Source organism: Mustela nigripes, chromosome 15 (assembly GCF_022355385.1).
Source record: "Mustela nigripes isolate SB6536 chromosome 15, MUSNIG.SB6536, whole genome shotgun sequence".
In the NCBI taxonomy this organism is placed as follows: Eukaryota; Metazoa; Chordata; class Mammalia; order Carnivora; family Mustelidae; genus Mustela; species Mustela nigripes.
Window position 1 is genome coordinate 16,935,814 of NC_081571.1, and position 22,576 is coordinate 16,958,389.

The window sequence follows — 22,576 nt, forward strand, 5'->3', positions numbered from 1 at the left end:
TGGAGCTATGGAAGACCTCCAGACCAAAACAATGGTGGCCTGAGCCCAGGCCATGGCAGTCACCAGGATGACCCCTAGGTTCGTGGCTTAAGTGGGTTGATCAAAATCGGGACAGGTGGGGAACTAATAGATGATTCATTCAGTTATCCAGCTGCAGATGTCTAATAGAAATATGGCTATAAGGACTTCAGGAGAGGCTTCTCAGTTGTTAATGACTGGATTCGCCTCTTCTGTTCTCAGATGATACAAGCTCTGAGCTTCTTAAATTAAGTTACTACCCAAGAAGCAAACAAGTTATAAGGATACATACCCCCGGAAGATTTCTGTTTCACTGGCTTTATATCATCAAGAAACCAAATAAAATTAAGATAAGGTTCTGGAGCATTCAGTAATCAGTTCTCAGTCTTTTATTCCAGAAGTAAGAATTATCTGAGGGCCAGTGAGAGAAAAATGTACATATAACCCATTTAATGCCCCTCACCTGCCATGTAGCATTGAGTTGTAATAATACTGTTTGTTTCTGAAGTACTTATCAAAATATATATTTAACAATGTATTACTTGATGCTGTGATGCTATATTTTAGCCATGCTTTCTAAATGCTGTTTTCCAGTCAGAGCTAGGATGACAGACTGTACCTCTGTGACAGTTACATTCTACGGTGCCTTTGTGTTATGACTGTGTTCCTCGTGTGTTTTTTACTCCTATATGTGCTACTTTTGAACCAACTTATTAATGTTTTAGTGAACAGACTTGGCTCTGCGTCACTAACTAAAAGAAGCATGCAAGTTGCAATGAAAGAGACTAACACTTTTACAATGCAAGTGTTACTGCAGCTAAATGTACTTCCAAAACAATGGTTGAGCAGATACCACAGACCGTAATGGGCCGTCAGAAGTCCTATATTGGGCCTGGGAGAATGACCAAAAGTATTGTTAATTGTTAACTGGAGGGCATTTTGGCCAAAGTCATGGCAAGATTTGGAGAGCAATTGCATATGTACACAGACACTTTATAAGTCCCCAGAACTGTGATAACAACACTACCATGCAGGAGTGATTTATTAGGCTCCCATTTTCAGGAATATATCCACCACACCTTATGACATGTGTAGGTATTTTCCCAGGAAATGCTGCTTCCTTGAAGCCTATATACTAATACTATGGCTAGAATACAGTAAATTACATTCTCTTCCAGGCTGAATTCCAACCTCAAGTGATATGAAATACAAATATATATATATATGTACATATATATATTCATATATATTTATATATATAAATTTACTTGCTATTCAGATAATTTTAGAATCATCACCACCTCCAAAGGCGGTAGCTGAAGTGGCTATTCCTTAAAATATTGAAATGTAATATTGAAATATAAATATTGAATTATATCTGTTAAGGAGTCAAATCCACGAGGAATTCAAATGCATTATAATTTCTAACCTTTACACAGACTGATATGTTAATGCTAGGTCAGCTTTGGCGATATTTCAATTTTTATGACTTTGTTTTTGGATTTTTGGCCTTCTATTCTATTTTATATAACAAAATAAGGCTATCAGTTCCGAAAACCATTATTGCTTTCACTGACCGTGAAGGAAATAGCTATTGTGCAGTCCATTTTGTGTGGCCGTCATTCCTAACTCCACCGTTTGTAACTTCGCAGCGACAATCACTGCCCTCTTCAGGTGTGGACGCGTTCTTGTTTTCTTCATCCTTATCTACTTTCAAAAATGATCTGATCATTTGATTCTCTAACTCACATAAAAGTATAATTATGCAAAATTGTGTACTTTTATGTATCAGAAAACCAAGCTTGTGATGAGGTGCAAATTTTTTATAGAAAGTGGTGATGTTAGAGCCCCAGGATGTGGATTTATAGTCTTTTCTCTACCACTGGCCAACTCCTTGGTCCCTCAGTGAGGAATGAGCTTTTTCGGCCTGTTTCCTCCTCTGTAAAATAAGGGTAGGTGATTGATTACACTCCTGCCCACCCCCCGCCTTTCTCAGAGTTATTTTGAACAGCAAACAAGATAAAGAAGGTAAAAATGTTCTGTAATTGTAAACTCATACATAAATGCGGCCTATAATTATAAGAAAGTAATAGATTATTTTTAATACTGAAGGCCAAATAATCATAATCACCTAAATTATTATATTTCCTCTGTGATTAGGCACTGAAGAAGATGTGGTGAAGTCCAAGAAAGCCTTCAGAAGTCAAGCAATAGTGAATCAAAACGCAGAGACAGAACTTATGCTGGAAGGAGATGATGATGCAGTCAGTCTCCTGCAGGAGAAAGAGATTGACAATCTTGCAGGTAAATGTTTAAATATCTTTCTTCTGTTTGTTGTAAGTAAGAAACACATGCAAAGTTTATGAACTTAAAATCTATCTCCTGGCGAATGAGTTGGTGCCAGTGGTTGGAACGATACTGAATCATGTGACCGTTAATAATTTACTTCATCACAATCGCCATATTGGAGAGAGAGGAAAGTGCATATCAAACAAATATATATTTTAGTACTAATGAATGAATAGCTGCATCTACTTTCTTTGGACTGAGGAGCAACTTTTTAATATAGGAGAGATAGCTTATAGCAGAAGTCCCATCTAACTGCCTGAATAATTGGAAGGGGACAGAATAATAGTCTCACTGACTTACGAATGACTCTAGCCTGCTAACAGCCATGAAAATGGCCACTTCAGCCAGCAGACACTCAAATTTGCTACCACTCTTTGGAATGTCCCTGATGTATTTCTGTATACCCACACTGCTGATCTCCACCATTAGCAGACACTGTTTTTACCCTGTCCTGGTGCCGGTGTCAGGTCGATTGAGAGCAGTATCTGCAGTGACCATGTGGGATATGGATATATGGATATAGGTCTGGGCCCGTTACCTTGTTTGGGTTTTAAACTATTTTTGAGAATCTGTGAAAACACATTGCTTCATGAAGGTGCAGGTATAATTTTATACACAATTTTGGAGGGTTCACTGACACCTGGAAACCAGTCTATAGAATCCTATCCTAAATTTCAAGTTAAAAACTCCTGCTCAAGGAGTGGCTAAGTCTTAACCTTAATTCTGTATTTCCAGCCCATACACTGCTATGTGGCAGATAGCAATAGAAAAGTGGACTTGTACTCATCATTCAGTTTACAAAATTGCACTCCTATTTCCAGAAGTGTGCTGAAAATTATCGGGCTTTATGAAAGCCTCCAGTGATGTTTCTGTCAGTTAGAGATTTCTCTTTTTATCAAAGGGATGTTCTTATTAATTGTAAACTAGAGATGGCACCTTATTCTCTCTCTTCTAGAGAATGTTTAATAAGTTACTCGAATGCCAGCTCCTAGATATACCTATGTCACTAACATTTCTGTGTGATGAAAATTATTTGTCCTATTTAAAAGTAATCCTAAGTCTATGAACAAATGTTTGCCTTGAATTCCTAAGTAAATGTTGAAGTTTGGTTTTATTGTTTTTGTGGTTTGTTTTAATAGTTCAGAGATTTTCTCTGCGGCCATTTGGAAATTTAAGCAAATGAAGTCTGTGATTTCTTTTTGCCCACGGATTTGTTTTCTCTTTTTCTGGTCTTATTTTTGATCCTAAAGAACGAAAGAAAATTTATAAACATGATTTATGACCTTTTCAGATAATATGTCATCTTTTCTCATCCACATATGTTGATAAATCGTTTCAATCATTATATGGTTTAGTTTAGACTCTCTGATCCTTAGTTCCCATTATAAAAGTAATTAATTAGGGGCACCTGGGTGGCTCAGTGGGTTAAGCCTCTGCCTTCGGCTCAGGTCGTGATCTCAGGGTCCTGGGATCGAGTCCCACATCAGGCTCTCTGCTCAGCAGGGAGCCTGCTTCCCCTACCCCTCTGTCAAATAAATAAATATAATCTTAAAAAAAAAAAGGTAATTAATTAGTTGATACAAAGTTGGCTGATACCCTGAAGTTTATTGTAATAAGATCTGCCCAAAACTACCAGAGGCAAAATCCAATAAAGACTCATAACTTCTTTATATTTCTCTCCTTTGATTGTAGCTAGAGTAATTATTATTATTAATTTATGCTTATAAGCAAAATTCCCAAAACAACATTAAGTTAAAATATCTAAAGAATAATGAAAGTATGCTTGCAGTAAATTATTTAAAAATCTAATTGTGTGGCTCTTGACCAACTCACTCTGTCAAGACTTCTTTAAATTCTCTCTTTTAAGTAGACTTTTCTTTGAGCAGATCCATTCCTGCCCATTTCCACCTGGTTCTAATTCATACTCTTTTTGCAGAATCCTCGTGTCTGATAAATCTTACAAACTGTCCTAAAATATTGATCCCCTATCTAGTCTATAATGTTCCTCTTTAAAATAGCAGTCCACAAATGTTACTCTGAGCTTTGAATTCAGTAGAAAAGAAGGAAGGGATGGATGTTTTGTGAAAGAAGTAAGGGTACAGGAAGTAGGAATGTATAGATTCATTTTATAAATGCTGACACCTGTTAATTAGCTAGACTGGTGTGATAGTGACATCACATAAAAATCATTTTGGAAGTTAATTACAAACCACTATTGTTAGATTTTTAAAAATCAGCTGTTAATAAAATTTCAGACCACATAAATATGTAACCATTTTGTTGTCTTTGTCTCAGAAATTAAAAGTTGTTAAAGGATAATGGCTTTCTTATAGTTAACTTATTGTTCTAAATAACTGAACAGTGCTAAGCTGCCTAGAGAACACTTTCATGATCGCAGGAGACCTAAGTCTACAGTAAGATCCAGGAGATCCTAAAATCTGTGCACAAAATTAATATAATCTATACTTGGTATCTGGAAATATTATATAAAATAACCAATGCCCATTTTCCACTTCTGAGATGAAAATTATAGGTTTATTTTTTTCATGACTCAGTGACACAGCTTGCATATTAGTAATGTAAGAAATGTACCTTCAAAAATATACAAGTAGTTAGACTTCTTAGACTTTAGATTTTCTATGAATGAGGACACCATTTTTACAATAATAATGGTAAACCTAAATCTGCTGAATAGTATGATTCATTTTCCTGTTCTTAAAAAGCCCTGTTTTGTTGACAAGCACACAGATGAGGAGATGATGCATTATAATTTGTCAATATGCAATATTTCTTAATAGTCAAGTTAAATTTCAGGGAAAAAAGATATTAATTAGAATAGAAAACTAAGGGAATGTACTAATTTAGTTAAGATTAATTATATTAGGAGGTTTAAAAGATAGGATCAGTTTCTGTTTATAAAAAGAAAAAAGAGAAAGAAGAGTAGCTAGCATATCTTACTAAGTAACAACCAGGCAGCATTCAAAGAGCTTTAATATTGACAGTAACTCTATGAGCTTAGTACTATTATTACCCTAATTTTACAAATGAGGCTATAGAGACCAAGAGAGATTAAGGAAATTGTATAAGGTTAAGAAGTAAATAAAATAATGTGTTTCCTTAAAAATACATATGTTATTATTTGAATTCAAATATGCCAAATAGTATATTTAAATATGCATGTGTATATACTTAAAGATTCTTCTAAAATGATGTAAAGACAAGATCCTCAGCCTATACCTCAATTTTTACACTAGTTCCATTAAACTATATTTAGAAGTCTAAGAATATGCATAATAATTTATTTTAGTTTTATGTATCTGTTCTCTAAAATCATTCTGGTAAGTTAAAAAATTTGATAGATTTTAACACAATTTTATTTAAATATTGACTCTCATGTTTTTACCATTTGCTTTGGAGTTGTCTAGTTTTAATAAAGATAAAATAGTCCACCAAATTCTACAGACTTAAATGTCATACAATTTTCTGTTTCACTTTTAGTTCCCTTTCTTCCCAAGCTGTTCATCTCAAGAGGCAAGTTAAGTGTGTGTGATTATTAATTACTCAATTTATTATGCATTGTAGCAAATGGCTAATATAATTATAATATAGAAGTATGCAAATGAATTAAGCAATTATTATATTAATAACATCTAACTTAATTTATTTTAATTGCTTTTTTAGTTTGTAGTGACTCACCAAAGTGAATTAGCACCTAAGACACCATACATAACTAAAAATTTCAATTTACTAATTATATTGTTATCTAAAACACTGAAATTAATTAGTATAATTCAACTGATTTTAATCTAAAATCCCAATGTATACTTTAATTTGAAACTCAACGTGGCAAGTTATTTCTGCAAACAATTACTGAGTAACTAAAATTTAAGATTAACTAAAATTTATGTGAAGTAAAAGTGAATGATATAATTCAACTGGTAGAATTGTGTTCCGCTCATAAAGTGTACTTCATTTTTTTTTTTTTTTTAGGGCAGTAGTTCTGTCACATACACCAACTGAGAGTAGAAATATTTTCCATAACAGACTTGGAATATGTACAGATTTCTCTATTGTTACTACCAAATATTACTAATTTTGTCAAATTGGGGAATTCTGAATTCATCATGATGGTGGTCCTTTATGGTTTATCAGCTCTGCAAATTATTAAAAACAAATTATCACAATTTTAGAACATTTCATCACACCAAAAAAGAAACCTCCATACCCTTTGGCTATTCTACCCAATTTTCCCATGTCCCCTCCACTGCCCTGGAGGACCACTAATCTACTTTCAGTCTCCATAGATTTAACTCTTCTGGACATTTCATATAAACATAATTGTATAATATGTAGTCTTCTGTGACTAGCTTCTAAGTAAAAGAATTCTTTTACTAAATTCTTTTACTTAGCATAATGTTTTCAAGACTCATCCATGTTTTAGCATGAGTGTCCCTTTTTATGGTGAATAAATGGTGGCTATTCATTGTATGGATATATCACATTTTGCTTATCATTCATTAATTGATGGACACTTGGTTTGTTTCCACCTTTTTGCTACTGTGACTAATGCTGCTATGAACATTCATGTACAACACTTTATGTCAACATATGCTTTCATTTTTCTTGAATATATACCTAGGTATGAAATTGCTGGGTCAAATAATAACTCTATTTTTAACTTTTTGAGGAACTGCAATACTGTTTTCCAAAGTGGCTGCATCATTTTACATTCCTATCAGCAGTGTCTGAGGGTCCCATTTCTCCACATCCTTAATGCTGGTCACTATCTGTCTTTTTTATTATAGCCAACTCTGTAAAGTTTTGATCATGTCATTCTTAAGATACTTACACAAGATGCCTTTCTATATGTTTTTTCTTTCCTTTTAGACTGCAAATTCCTTAGGTATGGTAACCATATCCCACGTACCTTTGAACCATGAAGAAATCTTCTAATACAATTACTTGTCCTAATAAGGTTCCCATTGAAAAATTCAATGTAGGTTGGAATAAACTAGAGAGCTGAGATCATTATCTGGTTAATTTATACCAAAAACAAAAAACAAAACAAAAATTCTGAACTATTAAAATTAAGTTTTTAAGGGCTTGAATTATCAGATCATTTGCTCATACTAATTGAATTATTGAAATTACTCAACTCATCACTTGACTTTTCCAGGTAAGAACTAAATTAATCTTACTTCCATCCCAGCTTCTGCTAATTTTATCATTTTAACTAAATGTTCTTAACATTCCCATTTTAAAAGTCTAGATACCACTGTGACTCTTAACCAAAAAACACCTTATCACTTGGAAAAGATATTCCATTACCAAAGGATTATAATGTTATTTTGAATATTTAAAACGAGTAACTAGGGGGGAAAAAGTAACTAGTATAGAAAACTAGCAACATGGGAAAGAAGTGTTAAAATATAAGACTTGGATTTTTTATATGGCTTTTTCAAAATGGTACATTTATAATCCTTTTCACACATACACATATACACTATATTCCATGCACAGAGTCAAAAATCCAAAACTCAGAATTATATGAATTTAAGAATAAAAATACATAGAAATGGGGTGCTTGGGTAGCTCAGTGGGTTAAAGCCTCTGCTGTCAGCTCGTGTCATGATCTCAGGGTCCTGGGATTGATTCCCCCATTGGACTCTCTGCTCAGTGGGGAGCCTGTTTCCCACCACCCCTTGGCCAGCCTCTCTGCCTACTTTTAATCTCTCTCTGTGAAATAAATAAAATCTTTTTAAAAAATGCATAGAAATAAGGAGGACATCTACTAAGAGAAACAAGATGCAATTAATAGGAGATTCTCCAAAGTGATGGAGAGCTTCTCTGCAGGACACACGTTTAATGCCCTAGAAAATTCCCAGGTTTACTTTCACTGTTGTTAAGATGGCTATACCTTTCAGACTGTTTTTCTTGTTGTTCACTGGTCAAAGCTTTGTCTGTTTTCTTTTATCTTTATTCTACTAATTCAAAGTGAAAGCAGGGGCACCTGGGTAGCTCAGTCAGTTAAGCCTCTGCCTTTGGTTCAGGTCATGATCACAGGGTCCTGGTGTCAAGCCCCATAAAGGGCTTCCTGCTTAGTGGGGAGTCTGCTTCTCCCTCTGCCTCCTCCACCCCCTCCCATACTCTCTGTCTGTCTCTCAAATAAATAAATAAAAGCTTTTTTAAAAAAACCCACACAGGGGCGCCTGGGTGGCTCAGTGGGTTAAACCGCTGCCTTCGGCTCAGGTCATGATCTCAGGGTCCTGGGATCTAGTCCCGCATTGGGCTCTCTGCTCAGCAGGGAGCCTGCTTCCTCCTCTCTCTCTGCCTGCCTCTCTGCCTACTTGTGATCTCTCTCTGTCAAATAAATAAATAAAATCTTAAAAAGAAAAAACCCACACAGACACAAAATGAAAGCAGATATCAAATAATTGGGGAGGGGGTGGAAATTTGGTTAGAATTTGTTTTAAGGTTAACCATTCCTATCTCCCTAAATCTCTATTTTATTTCATTCACTCACTGATTTGCCTACTATTCAATATTTAGGGTGCAGAATGCTGGGACTCAGAAGCTGATAGAAAGAAAAAAAATCAAGAGAATTAGCCTACCTACAACTACCTCGCAGGAACTTCAGTAACCAGGAAGTTAGAACATAAAATATGTCTACCCTAATAAATGAAAGTTGACAATTAAGATGATTAGATAGATAATTAGGCCTTCAAAAGTTCTAACTTGGAATGTTCAGATACCAGAGGCAAAGTTGTTTATATACAAATTGAATGTTACCTAAAAACTGAGCAAAGAAAAGAGGATAAAGTAAAATATGCAGCATATAAGAAGGAAGAACTCAAGATTCGAGAAAATTATAATCAAAATACAGGAAAAGCAAAATTCTAAAAGCTGAGAGTTTTTCAGAGAAATACGTGATTAAGAAAGAAATACATTTGAAACTAAACACAAAAAAAAATTCTTATAATTGTTTAATGGAATAAGAGAATAAGTACTACAGAAGGAACAAGTTCAGTGTTACATAGATATAGATAAACTCATAATCAGATCAGATCTGCTGAAGCCTAACTGCTCTGCAATACAATTCAAATATGGTTAATGAACAGTGTTTCCCTAATAAAACTAGCATTTTTACAAGATTTTTTCATATTTATTTTATGTAGTTTTAGTTACAGAGTCAAACTAGAATTGAATCAATCTGATATTTGTATTTAGGAGAAAAATGTCTTTTAAATGTTCTGCATTCTCTAAAATGCATTTTGCTCAGTATTTCCCCCTTAATTTTTTAAGCCCATGTGTATTTCAAGGGAAATTTAATCCATATGTCCCTGACTCACTCACACTTAACTCATCAAAATATTGTTTAGTAAAAGCTATTTGATGTTGAAAAAGCCTTATGAGTCTTTATAAGTCTTTTTTCTCTCTCTTTGAATTAAGTTGCTCTGCCACTCATAAATAGTATACCCAAAGGGGTCACATTCAGCTTCAAACACAGAATTCACAGAGCTCTTGAAGACAACAATAACGCATGCCCATTGCCTATAAAAGCTAAAATATTTAAATTTCTAACCTAATTTTTTTATTCACTTAAAGGGTTCTAAAAATAAACAAAAGCTTTACCTTGACTATCTAGCCTTTTTACTCTCTCCTCGCAACTTTACAGTGTCCACAAGGCCATTTATAGCCTGCAACATTTTGCTAGAATCCATATTTTGTTAGTGTCCCCAAAAAAATGAATGTCTCTTTCAACCATATAGTTAGTCTGTAGGAACACTTTTAAAGGGACTCTTCATCATAACACATCCCTGCTAACCAAACTATGTAAATTTAAAATATTATAAAAAGACAAATTCAAGTATTATTTAGTAGACCATCAGCCATGATTCAGATCATATATAAATTCTTACATCTTTTCTTAAGAGGCCATCCTTTGTTATGCGTGCAAGTGTTTCACAAACCACAACAATGCCTATTCTTCCTCATACAATGTTCTAGTTGAAACTCATTTTTATTTTTTACTTGCTTCTCTGTACAGAGGATTTCCCATAAAGTAACTCTTCTAAGACTTATAGTTATACTTATTTTCAACCTGAAGAGCAGAGGCAATCAAGAACAGAGCTATCTTATCAGTACACCAGATCTCTCCTACATGCAGGGGACTAAATTCTCATTCAAAAAAAATTATATATATATATGTGTGTGTGTGTGTGTGTGTGTGTGTGTGTGTGTATAAACATATTAATCACCTACTGGAAATATACAGGTCACCTTTTTTGTCACACTTGGAGAAAAAGAAATGTGAGGTAATTAAACTTTTTTACTGCCAAACGTGGAGAAGAGGAAGAGATGAGTAACCATCATTGCACACTGCCACACCTATGAGGCCTTGCTCCAGAAGACTCTCTCCAAAAGACTTTGGCATGAATTCAAACACTATATAAAAACGGATTTCGGGGCGCCTGGGTGGCTCAGTGGGTTAAGCCGCTGCCTTCGGCTCAGGTCATGATCCCAGGGTCCTGGGATCGAGCCCCGCATCGGGCTCTCTGCTCAGCGGGGAGCCTGCTTCCTCCTCTCTCTCTGCCTGCCTCTCTGCCTGCTTGTGATCTCTGTCAAATAAATAAACAAAATCTTTAAAAAAAAAAAAAAACGGATTTCACCACTACATTTAGAGCCCTACTATACAAAAGGACAAATAAGTCTTTCTGTATAGTGCAAATATTTTATTCATTTGATTATTTCATTTACATGGCTTTGTGCAAAATGTCCTTAAGCAATATTTACATTGCAATCAACTTATAAGTAGTTAGTTATCACAATAGAATCTGCTCCATCAGTTCAAATCATCATCCCAATAAATATAAGTGTAGAACATTTTATCAGCAAAAAAGAAGAGAAATTCAGACTGAGTTGCCTGTCTAAATATTGTTAAGCATTCTTTTCCAGATAGAATGTTTAAGCAGTTCAGTTAATCAGAATATGACTGATTACAGGATACCTACCTGGTTTAATTAGTAAGAATAATTCAGTAACCAGTAAGAGCATGGGACTCTTGATCTCCAGGTTGTGAATTTGAGTCCCACATTAGGTGTAGAGATTACTTAAAAATAAAATCTTTAAAAAAAGAAGAAGAAGAAGAAGAAGATGATGATGATGACTGACTGCAGTGTTTTATGCTTTTTTGAATCCCAAAAATTCTATTGAATTTTTCTTTCATTTTAAGTCACTAAATAAAACTGCTAAGTATAGTTGTAGTGTTATTCTAGTTCAATTTGTATATAAAACAGGAACATTAAGAACCAGATACCATAGAAAACTTTCTTAAAACATCTTGCATCTCAGGGGCTAGGAGGAGGAGTCTCAACTCACCAACCAGTTTTAAGGGGGAAAGCAAAATGAGCTTGATAGTAGTAGTAAAAAAGTATGCACCATTGGGCAAGTGAAGCTGGGAGACATAATTTACATTTGTTGAAAGAAAACGATACTGCAGGTGATAACTTCACAACTCTAAATTAAGTATTACAGTTCATTTTCAGATGTGGAAATTAAGGTTTGGACATTAAAGTATTTACTTATGATCACATCACAAGCAGAGATGAGCTGAGATTTATTAAACCCATTTTTCTGCCTTTGTTAAACCCCTTGTTCATTCTACTATATCAGTGTTTGCTTGGTTTTTAATTACAAGTTTCAACCCATTGGTGTGTAAGCAAATCAACTACATGGATCATTACCAGCATTATTTGTAAATGAAATAAAAGAGAAAAGAATAAATTTGAATACAGAATGTCAAAATTCATTGCACACAGTAAAAATAAGAGCTGAAAGGACCTGCCAAGTCTTTATTCTCTGAAGCCAGATCCCTACTTGGTTGAGGTTGGATGTGGTTATCCAAGCAAAACAAGTATTGATATTGGATATTTACTAAATGAATGACATTATGGTGGGTGCTTAAAAGTAAAAAGACACATATGATTAAAGTTTCTGCTTCCAAGGACGTTATAGTCTAGAGGAAAAACAGACAATGAAAAACAACAGCAACCTAGATATACAAAGGAAACCACGTTAACACAAAACAGGACCCTTGACCATCATGTGTATTCTGGAACGCCTTCCTAGAATAGTGTTTCCTATCTTGAATCCAGGAACATAAGTAAAGGATTTAGAAAGATTTAAAGACTTGTTGCAGACTGTGGAAAACATCATATACTAAAATACCACCTTCCCTCTGAAACAGTAGTTCTAAATTATTCAGGTAAAAGTATGAGGCAAGGAGTCTCTGCAGTTGAGACTAACAAGCTTGCTAGGGAAGCTTTATGTGCCATGAGGAACCTGGATTTTTATCCTGAAGCCATAGCGAGACAATGAAGGATTTTAAGCTGGCAATGAGAAGATCCTATTTAATTTATTTATTTTAAGACTTTATTCATTTATTTGACAGAGAGAGAGAGAGATCACAAGGAGACAGAGAGGCAGGCAGAGAGAGAGGGGGAAGCAGGCTCCCTGTTGAGCAGAGAACCTGATGTGGGGCTTGACCCCAGGACCCTGAGATCATGACATATATATGTGTGTGTTTTTGTGTGTATATATATATATATATATATTTTTTTTTTTTAATCACTCAGGCCACTGTGTAGCTCAGTATTTTAGGATGCCCACATTTGAGGTAAAAGGCTGTTGTCTGAACTCGAAGAGATAGGAGCATGAACTAAATTTCAGTTGGTGGTGGCAAGAAAGCAAAGGGGACAGCCTCAAAACAACACTAAAATGTCAACGACTGATGCCAGGCTGGGTGTGAGGAGTAAGAATGTAAGAATGAGGGAAACAAAGCCTGAGAGAAGGGATGATATACATACTATTAAATATGTTTGAGAATGTGAAGATGCAGGGTTTCAGGGGAGAAGAGATTGAAGACACTTGGTTCAGTTTGGCCAAATACAAAGGTTTAGAATTTGACACCCAAGTTGAGCATGGAGTTTACAATTAAAACCACTGAAATCACCCAAGAAAAGTGAGACTATACAGGAAGAAGAGCAGCAGGCCAAAGGCAGAGTCCACCAAGGATACCACGGAAGTCAAGCAGTAAAAGAACAATAGAGACGAGTATGCTGTAGAAATCAAGGATCTCTCACTGAACATTTTTAAATTGATATTCCTTGGAACACAGGTGTTTTGAAATGTGTTAATGAGGGGGAGAAGTATAGCTAAATTCTGGGTTTAAATATAAAATGTTACACAGTTTTTTAAAAAAGATTGATGGATAGACTTTTCTGAGCTTTTAACATATTAATTCATGTATATTCTCCTATCACTCTGGCCCAAGTAGAGGATGAGAGTGACATAAAAAGGAGTGAATAGGAGTGAGGAACTAAGAAGTAGAAACTGATATGTAGAAGCCTAACAAAGGAGAAAAGGAACAAAGATAAGACAGTTGCTAGTCAAGGCAGGATGGGTAGGAAACCACCCCTGGTAGAGTGAGTAACTGCTTGGCACAGGATGGAAGGTACATTTTCTGAAATTGGAGAAAAAGAGGTATTGACAGACGCAGAGGCAGAAAAGTCTTTAGATGGAAGAGGGCATCAAGATCAATGACAGATTTTCTTTTCCCTCCAAAATACAAAACTTTCATTTCTTTATATAGTCAGGATGGAAAAATGTTCCTATGTGAATTTTCTAGGAAGGAACTATATATTTCACCGTCTTCTCCACAAGATGTGTGACCACAAAAAGGGATAGATAACTGCTTCCCAGACTATAATACCTGAACTCTAATCTTTGATTCCTTAAACATTCCCGAAACATCTCACGTTCACAGCTATGTATGTTTTCTTTTTCTTTCTTTTTTTTTTTCCAAGATTTTACTCATTTATTTGACAGAGAGAGAGAGCACAAGCAGGGGGAGCAGCAGGCAGAGGGAGAGGGAGGAGTAGCTTCCCCGCTGAGCAGGGAGTCCGATGTGGGGTCCGTGTGGGGCTCGGTCCCAGGACCCCTTGGCTCATGACCTGAGCCAATGGCAGACACTTCACTGACTGAGCCACCGAGGCTCCCCGGTGTACGTGTGTTTTCAGTTGCATCTCACACTGCCCAGCCCCAGACTTTATACATCCTAATCACTGGCCAGTCTTCCTTATTCCTGTTCACATACTTTATCTGGGTGTTTGTTCTAACTCTTCTGCCCTGCTTACAGTGCTCTTCTCTCTCATATCGCCTGTCCACACCAACCCACCCATTATATCTCACTTTAAATGCCGATGCCATCATCCTGTCCCAACTCCACCGACCCCCAAAAGAGGCTGGATGGAAATCATCACAGTTCAGTGAATGTCTATGGAATATTTATCTGGCCCTCTCTTGTTGAGAGGCAGAATGCATAACAGTTAAAGGCTCTGACTTTGAAGTCACATAACCAGTCCGAATCTTGTCTCTACCATTTACTAGTTGTATGGCCTTCCCTAAATTACTTCACCCCTTGATCTCATTTTCTATCTGTAAAATGGACACAGTAGCAGTACCTCTCTCCTAGGTTTGTTGTCGTGAGGAGTAAGTGAGATCAATTCATGTAAAGTGCTTTAACAATCCTCAGCTACCCTTCCTCCCTTATGTCCTATGTATTTCTTATCTTTACTATGTAATATAAGCTCTTGAGAAAAATTCATGTCTTATACTTTACTATATGCTCTCTTAGTACCAAAAACAGTGAATAATTTTTGTTGACTACATGAATGAATGAGTGAATGCTGAGTTGAATATCTCTCTCTAAGCATTTAATTTACAAGAAGGAACTACTTGGTAGGAACGATATGGCAGTTTTTAAATTATGCCATTTAAAAAATAATGGTATGCATGGAACCTAGCTAGATTGACCAATTACATAATAGCTCTTGTTGGTTTTCAGCATCTTTTATTTATGTTTTCTTCGAAATGCATTGTCTTTCACATTTTTAAAGAATAATTTGAAGTCATTTCCAGAAAAATAGAAAGGATGTGATCTGTTAATGTAAGTGTCCTTTTAGCTCTAACATACAAATGTGACAATCTCTTTGCAATTCCATAAAGACAGATTGCATACTATGTGACAGTTACTGTGTTAGATAAGAAGATAACGCCCCTTTCTGTAAGTAACTTATGCCAAATGGGAGAAATAGACTTCAAAACACATATATTTAATATACTATAAGGCTGCAGTGAAGATGCACCCGGGAAACCATGGGAGCATGAAGGCAAGGCACTTACTCCAACCAAGGGATGCCAAGAGTACCTCCTAGTCCAATAGATTTAAATCATCTCCTCTGGTTTATTCACTCATCTATTCTAGCAGGAATTTACTCTTCTCAATCATTAAATGATATCCTAGTGCCATAAAAGAGTCACTACCCTTCCAGAAAATGAAAAATGTATTCCATATGTTGAACTAAATGTGATGTAACTAGAAACACAAATCTCATCTGGATCACCTATTGAATCAAAAAGCAGAACAAATTATCACCATGGACATTAAGACTATCACTGTTTTTGAGTATATTTTTGTGCTTAAAAACTCATTTGTATTTTACTTAGACTATATATGCTTTATAAGCTTTTTTCCCAGTAAAATCATTCATTGCCTTTGTGGAAAATGCACTAGTTTTTGTTGATTTATTTTTAACACAAGATTATCTGTTATACAAATAAATTGGAAAGCCTAAATGGTAAGTTAAAATTAGAACCTATCAGATTATCTCTTGTTACTTTTAAAAATTATTTACTATAAGCACAATGAATAAGATGAGATGTTAGATAATATTAGTGCAAAAATAGGGTGCCCGAGTGGCTCAGTGGGTTAAGCCTCTGCCTTTGGCTCAGGTCATGGTCTTGGGATCCTGGGATGAAGGCCCGCATGGGGCTCTCTGCTCAGCAGAGAGCCTGCTCCCCCCCACCCACTGCCTCTCTGCCTACTTGCAATCTCTCTCTGTGTCAAGTAAATAAAAATGAAATCTTTTAAAAATATATTAGTGCAAAAATAAGTGTTCTACCCTGATGAACAGATATTTTGTTAAATGCAGTCTTCAACTGTTCTTATATAGAAGGTTCTACTCTTTCCGTTTCTGTTTCAGACCATGTTGAGTTTTACCAGAGGTAGGAGTACTTGGATCTGAAAACACTGATGTGGTTCTTAAACACCTGTCTCCTTTTTTTGTACAGTAATAAACTAATACACTAAGTGCACTATGGAGATGATTGGTTATTGTCCCTCTCAATCTAAAGATAGATTATGTTCAAAAAGTCACCAAAGAGAAACCACGTCTTGGGCACAGTGAGCTTTGTATAAAATTTGGGTTTGTAGGGATGCTTGGGTGACTCAGTTAAGCATCTGCCTTCGACTCAGGTCCTGATCCCAGGGTTCTGGGATAGAGTGCCCCATCGGGCTCCCTGCTTAGCAAGGAACCTGCTTCTCAATCTGCCTGCTGCTCCCCCTGCTTGTGCATGTGAAACTCTCTCTCTCTGACAAATAAGTAATAAAAATCCATTTTTAAAAATTGGGGTTTGTAATGGAATGTGTGTGTGTGTGTGTGTGTGTGTGTGTGTGTTAGGGAGGGAGGGAATACTGCTAGAAGTTAAATTCATAATTCTTGAGCTACGTATTCTCTTAGTTGTTCACATTATTTTTTTTGACTCAAGTATAAACATAACAAACTCAAACATAAACTACTTTCATGCAAGAAGTTTTTGAAAACCTCAAAGGACTATTATTCTGGTAGTATATTTGGACCACTATCAATATTCTCTGTACATAAAGAAAAGAAACATTGTCTAGAGATTTTGTTACTATACTTTCTTTTTTCTTGGGGCATTTCAAATGCCTGAAATCCAGGGAACTATCCTAAATGATAGAAATCTCAGATCTTCTGCAACATTTCCCCCAACTCCCTCTTCTCCAGGCACACACACAAACACCTCCATTTTCTTTGTGCCTAAAGCTTTCCTAGGATTTCAAAACTAAGTTCCAACTTTCTCATACTCTTTATTAGTTTCTTTTAAGTTGTTCTGAGAGTGATGCATGTTATCCTTTTAATTCTATGGGAGAAATATTTTTTAAGATTTTTATTTATTTATTTATTTGAGAGAGAGAGAGAGAGAGAAAGAAAGCAGGAACAGAAGAGAGAGCACAGGCAGGAGGAAGGGTCAGAGGGAGAGGAAGAAGCAAATCCCAGCAGGGAGAGAGCTGAACACAGGGCTCATCCCAGGACCCCAGGACCCTGACCTAAGCCAAAGGCAAACACTTAACCAACTGAGCTACCAGGCACCCTAAGAAAAGTTTTCTTTAAATTACATTGTCATACTTAAAAATAATAGAAGTCCAATGCAGATAGATATCTTACATATGCTCAGTCACTCGTGCTAGGAGTTATTTTCCTACAAATTGAATCACAGTGTAGAAATAATTGTAAGAATCATTTTTATTTTTTTTTAATTTTTTTGAATGCTATCGTTTTGCACTAAACACAAAGGATTTCAGATGAACTCTATTCCTTTTAAATAATGTCAGGATTTTAAGTTTAATAATTTATAAAGATTAGTCAATGTCTATTATTCCCAAATAATTGTCTTTTAAGTGTCCGTAAAGCAAATTGAGCACGTGGTTTCGAAGTAATTGAGGTCAGAGAAAATCTACATAGTTAATAATACTTTTATTAATATTAAACTAAGTTTAGGAAGTATTCAAGTGATTCTAAAATACATTGTAACTTCAGACATACTAAATACAGTTTGGGCCAATTAAAATTCATCAAATAATTGTAATTGCCAATTTTATTTAAACTTCAATTCTTTGTCCCTATATACTCTTGTGGTACATTATATTGAAATTCATAAAGAATCTTAGCCTTGTTTGAAAATTTAATTGCCTGTTAATACCTAGAATGTTATTGACACCCCTAAAAAATGACTAATTTCTCTTTCTAAGAAAAACAAAAGCAGTCCTTGACCTCTGGAAACTACCCTGAGCCTTGAAAGGAAGCGCATATTGCCAGGAATTAGCCTAGAGCTCACAGCTAGGCCTTGGTGTTCTCCTGTTGGTCATAAACAACCTCCCAGAACACCAGGATCAGACAAGGTCTCATGATGATGATGTGAAGCAAAAAACGACTTTATAAGTCATGGAAGTATAGACAAAAGCAAGGTTACACTGCAGACCACCTCAATACCAAACAGCCCCCCCATCTCCTTTTTAATATGAGGGACTACCACTTCTCTGCTAACTATAGCATTAGCTAGATCTGGTCCTCCCTCCCTCTAAATGAGATTTATTAAGACCCATAATCGCAGAATTATCCCTGCTTCCTGACAGAGCCCAATCCAGAGCAAAGCCATGCTCCTTGAACCCTTCCCAGAATCGCTTCACCAAAGCCCAGATCCTACAAAAGTCCTTTTTGACACTCTTTCTAAGTTGCCTGTGTCTTACTCACTGCAGTGAGCAGTAAACCCAACCTCTTAAACTACAGATGTATTCCCGGTTGGTCTTCGACAGGAGAGTATCGACACATCCATACCTCCTAAACTATGAATATTGAACTAGTAGTTAAGTAAAAATGATATAAAAGAACCTTGTAAACTCTAAAGCTCTATTAAAAAGTTGGTGTATTAGTGAGATCTCCAGACTTGGAATTTTGTTTTCAGTAGAATCATCCAAACCCACAAGTATTTTTTAACATTCTACTTTTAAAATACATCTGATGAATAGTTCCCTTTTCAAATATAAAACATATGTACTTTCGACTCTAGGTTTACCATCTCAACTGATTAAAGATGCTGTGACTCTGAAAGAGAAGTTCATTCATTTGAAGAGTCTTTTCCTTATGCTTGGGTAATCTTTGTTCTAGGACAGACTTTAAATTAGCACTTAAATTAATGTCAAGTAATATCCTTTTCCTTTCAAAAATAGTAATGGATCAATATTGCTTCAACACTCTGTTGTCAGTGCTAGAAGTAAATAACACTTATGAGTTCCTTTAGTTACCACTTTGCACGGTGGAATTCTAAAGGACTGTATTGTATGCATCAATACAGGGGAGGAGGTTTGGTTCCATCTATTTGTTTAACTGCACTTCAACAGCCATCACTTGACTTCAGTGTGTGCTTGAGAACAGTATTATAACGTATCCTTTTATTGCTCTAGTAATGATTGGAATGGATATATCTACATTCAGTCTTGAACTCACCACACCAAGGAAAGTTAGGAGGTTAAATTTGTACCCAGTTATCTTCTAGAACAAAATCTGCTCTATCGCCATCTCTCTGGCATCCAGAGAGGCTGCCCTTCTTAAGCTATTTTTATTTGAACAGGGATCCCAAGCTTTCAGATAACCAGATCTTCCATGTAAGATCTGCTGGTTTGTGATGGTGTCTTATGTAAACATTTTCGTATCAGATCCCTAAAATCCAGAGGCTCCCCCAAAAGGGATTAAAACATAATCCCCTCTCTCTATTGCTGTAGTGGATTAACTCTGTATTCTCTCTGATGCTGGTTTGCTCCCTGAAGGCTACAACAAAAAGATTCAGTGCTCCTTAAACATAATATGGAATTGGAAGTTGTAATTGGAGATTTCCCAAGGACAGGGGTAAAAATGACACACTATGAAGGCTGAATGTTTCATGACGCGTCTTTTTAAAATAAGGACCAGTTCGAAGTCCTTTTATAAACCCCCAGAAAATCTCAATTCAACAGAATAAGATTGGAGTAAAAGCAGAAAGGAGGGCAGTCTTCTCTCAGAAATGTAGAGAGTTTAGTAGAGAGAATGCGTTCCTCGTTAAAAGTTCACGGAGATGTGTCCTTAAAAATTCGTAATATATTTCAGTAAATCAGTATGTACGGTTTTGATAATGTGTTCAGGGATTTTTTTTTTATGCCACCCCAATTTAATTGTTTGGATATGTTAAATTACTTTTTAAGAGCAAGGAATAGCTCGCCATTTTAAATGTTTGTGACCATTCTACGTCTCCAAATGCCAGAAACCTCTATTAAACCAGAAATCAGTAGTCGCCAGTGTATAGAATGACGACTTTCCTGAGGTTTTAGCAAGGCCCAGCGACATTTAAGAAGACCCTGTTTTTGATGTCAGTCACGGCACCTTCTTTCTCACCTCGCCCCAATCAAGAATAAGCTTTCTGGATTTCTCCGAAAGGGAAACAGGGAAGGTGGCATCCAGAAGAGCGCCCTGGTGGCGGAAGGGTTAAGGGAGCGGTTCGAACCGGCCCGAGCGATGGGGGATTCCGAGGAGGGCGCGGGAGGCAGGAGGCGCCTCGGAGCGCGCGCACAGACCCTCCAATAAACACAAAGGAGGGCCTGGGGAATAGAAACCCAAATCCACTTGTAATCGTACAAGAGATTCGGGCATAATTACTTGAGCAACCTAGATTAAGATTGATGAGCCTTTAAAGTGGCGCTTCAGATCGACCGCCTCGCCCTTTGGAAAGAAAAACCTTGTGGAGCCGAGCTGGACCCCGACTTCGCTGGGCTCCGCGGCGGAAACCCGGGCCGGGAGTCCGCGCGCCCCGGGGCCGGAGCCCCCCTCCCCCGCCCCCAGTGCGGGCTCCTGGAGGACGGGGAGCAGTAAACTGAAAGAAAGGGCTTGGCGTTAGTCAGAGCCCGGCGGTCAGGATCTGGGGTGAAGGCCGACACTGACCCAGTTTGCTTCCGTCCACCCCGTTGAGCGCGGCTGAAGCCGGCAGATTCCTCTGTGTGCCTCCCGCAGCGGGAACGGCCGGGCTTTGTGCAGGGCGGTCGCGGGTTTAGTGTGTGCTACTCCCTGGAAACGTGAACTTTCCGGCAGTTCCCGCGCCCGGCGGGGTCGGGCCTGCTATCAGTGGCCTTGGCGGTGGCCAGAGGAGCCGGTCTCCCCGGGAGGAGCAGCCGCCGAGGGGCCCGAGCCTGGGCGGCCGCAGGGGACCTGCCTTTTTATTGCCTTTATCCTACTGTTAATGTGACTCATTTGACTATATGCATTTCAGGGCGGGCGGGCGGGGGGCGGGTGGAAGGGAACATACCGCGCCCTTGCTACCAAAAACGAAGAGGAAAAAAAGGGGCGGGGGGAGAGAAGGAAGGAAGGAAGGAAAGAAAAGAGAAGAGCAGAGAAAAAGAACAAGTAATTTCTGATTTCCGTGTCTGTATCTTAAGTACAGTATAGCAAAAAAAAAAAAAAAAAAAAAAGCCTCCCCTTTTGGGGAATCTTCAAGGGCAGCTAAGTAATCCCCTTCGAATTTATATTCTAAGACGTAATTTTCAACGTTAACTCAGACTGAGGGAATTCGAAGTAAGCACCTCAGTAGGCACACTTTCTAAAAATCTCTTTTACTGGAGATTAGTTTCTCTAGTTTTCCAAGTTGAGAGATAGTACTTTTCGGACGCTTTTCTAAGAATCTTCTTGTTCAAGCGTCTTACAGTTTCATCACTTTTGATTGTGGGTGCGATTAACGATTTTTGTTCTTTTCTATATAAGAAATGTACTTAATATCTTTGTGTGCGTGGATATGGATGTGGCGCGCCCTAGGACGCTGATATTAATCTTCCTGCAAGATGCAAACCCGTTAGTACAGTGGAATTTATATATTTAGATCCCATACCCCTTCACATCCTCCCGCCCATCCTTGGGGAACGCTGCTGCCGAGTGGAACGGCTTTACAGGATGGCTGGTCTTTGGGGGCAGTGCTGACTGCCTGCGGTCTCTTTCGGAAAGCCGGTGGTGCTCAATGGAGAATCCCGAGCATTTATAGGATTTCTAGGTGGAGGATACAGACTCGCTTGCTAAGGGTCACTTATTCGGTATCTTGACCACTTGGGGTTTTATGGGATTATTTATCTCTACTCTTATTATAAGATAATGTGCAAGAGCTAAGCAGACCTTATCTCACATGAAAGAAGCTGGCCGGGTTACACTGGCACCATTTTCTTAGTGCATCTTTAAAAATAAAGACCTGCGGCACCCTTTGGGAGGGAGCGGGAGAGGGCCACAGGGACTGACTCCTGTGCCCTTGTCTTTCAGGCCCAGTGGTTCTCAGCACCCCAGCCCAGCTCATCGCTCCTGTGGTGGTGGCCAAGGGGACTCTCTCCATCACCACGACCGAAATCTACTTCGAGGTAGATGAGGATGATCCTGCCTTCAAGAAGATCGACACGAAAGTGAGTCAGAGTGATTCGTGTGCAGTACTAGTGGCTTTCTGGCAG

The 22,576-nt window shown here is 37.3% G+C and overlaps 1 protein-coding gene across 7 annotated transcripts in view; it reads left to right on the top strand.

The window, feature by feature from the left end:
- NBEA (neurobeachin) overlaps window positions 1–22,576 on the top strand; it is a 682,324-nt gene that overhangs the window by 470,313 nt on the left and 189,435 nt on the right. For 3 of the 7 annotated variants that reach the window (XM_059377712.1, XM_059377713.1, XM_059377714.1), the window contains 2 exons: window positions 2,179–2,322; window positions 22,395–22,531. In XM_059377712.1, the coding sequence (XP_059233695.1) occupies window positions 2,179–2,322; window positions 22,395–22,531 (281 nt within the window). Of the gene's footprint in view, window positions 1–2,178; window positions 2,323–20,666; window positions 21,336–21,407; window positions 21,498–22,029; window positions 22,175–22,394; window positions 22,532–22,576 lie in introns of those variants that run through there. The other 4 variants (XM_059377718.1, XM_059377715.1, XM_059377717.1 and 1 more) reach the window with 4 other exon arrangements.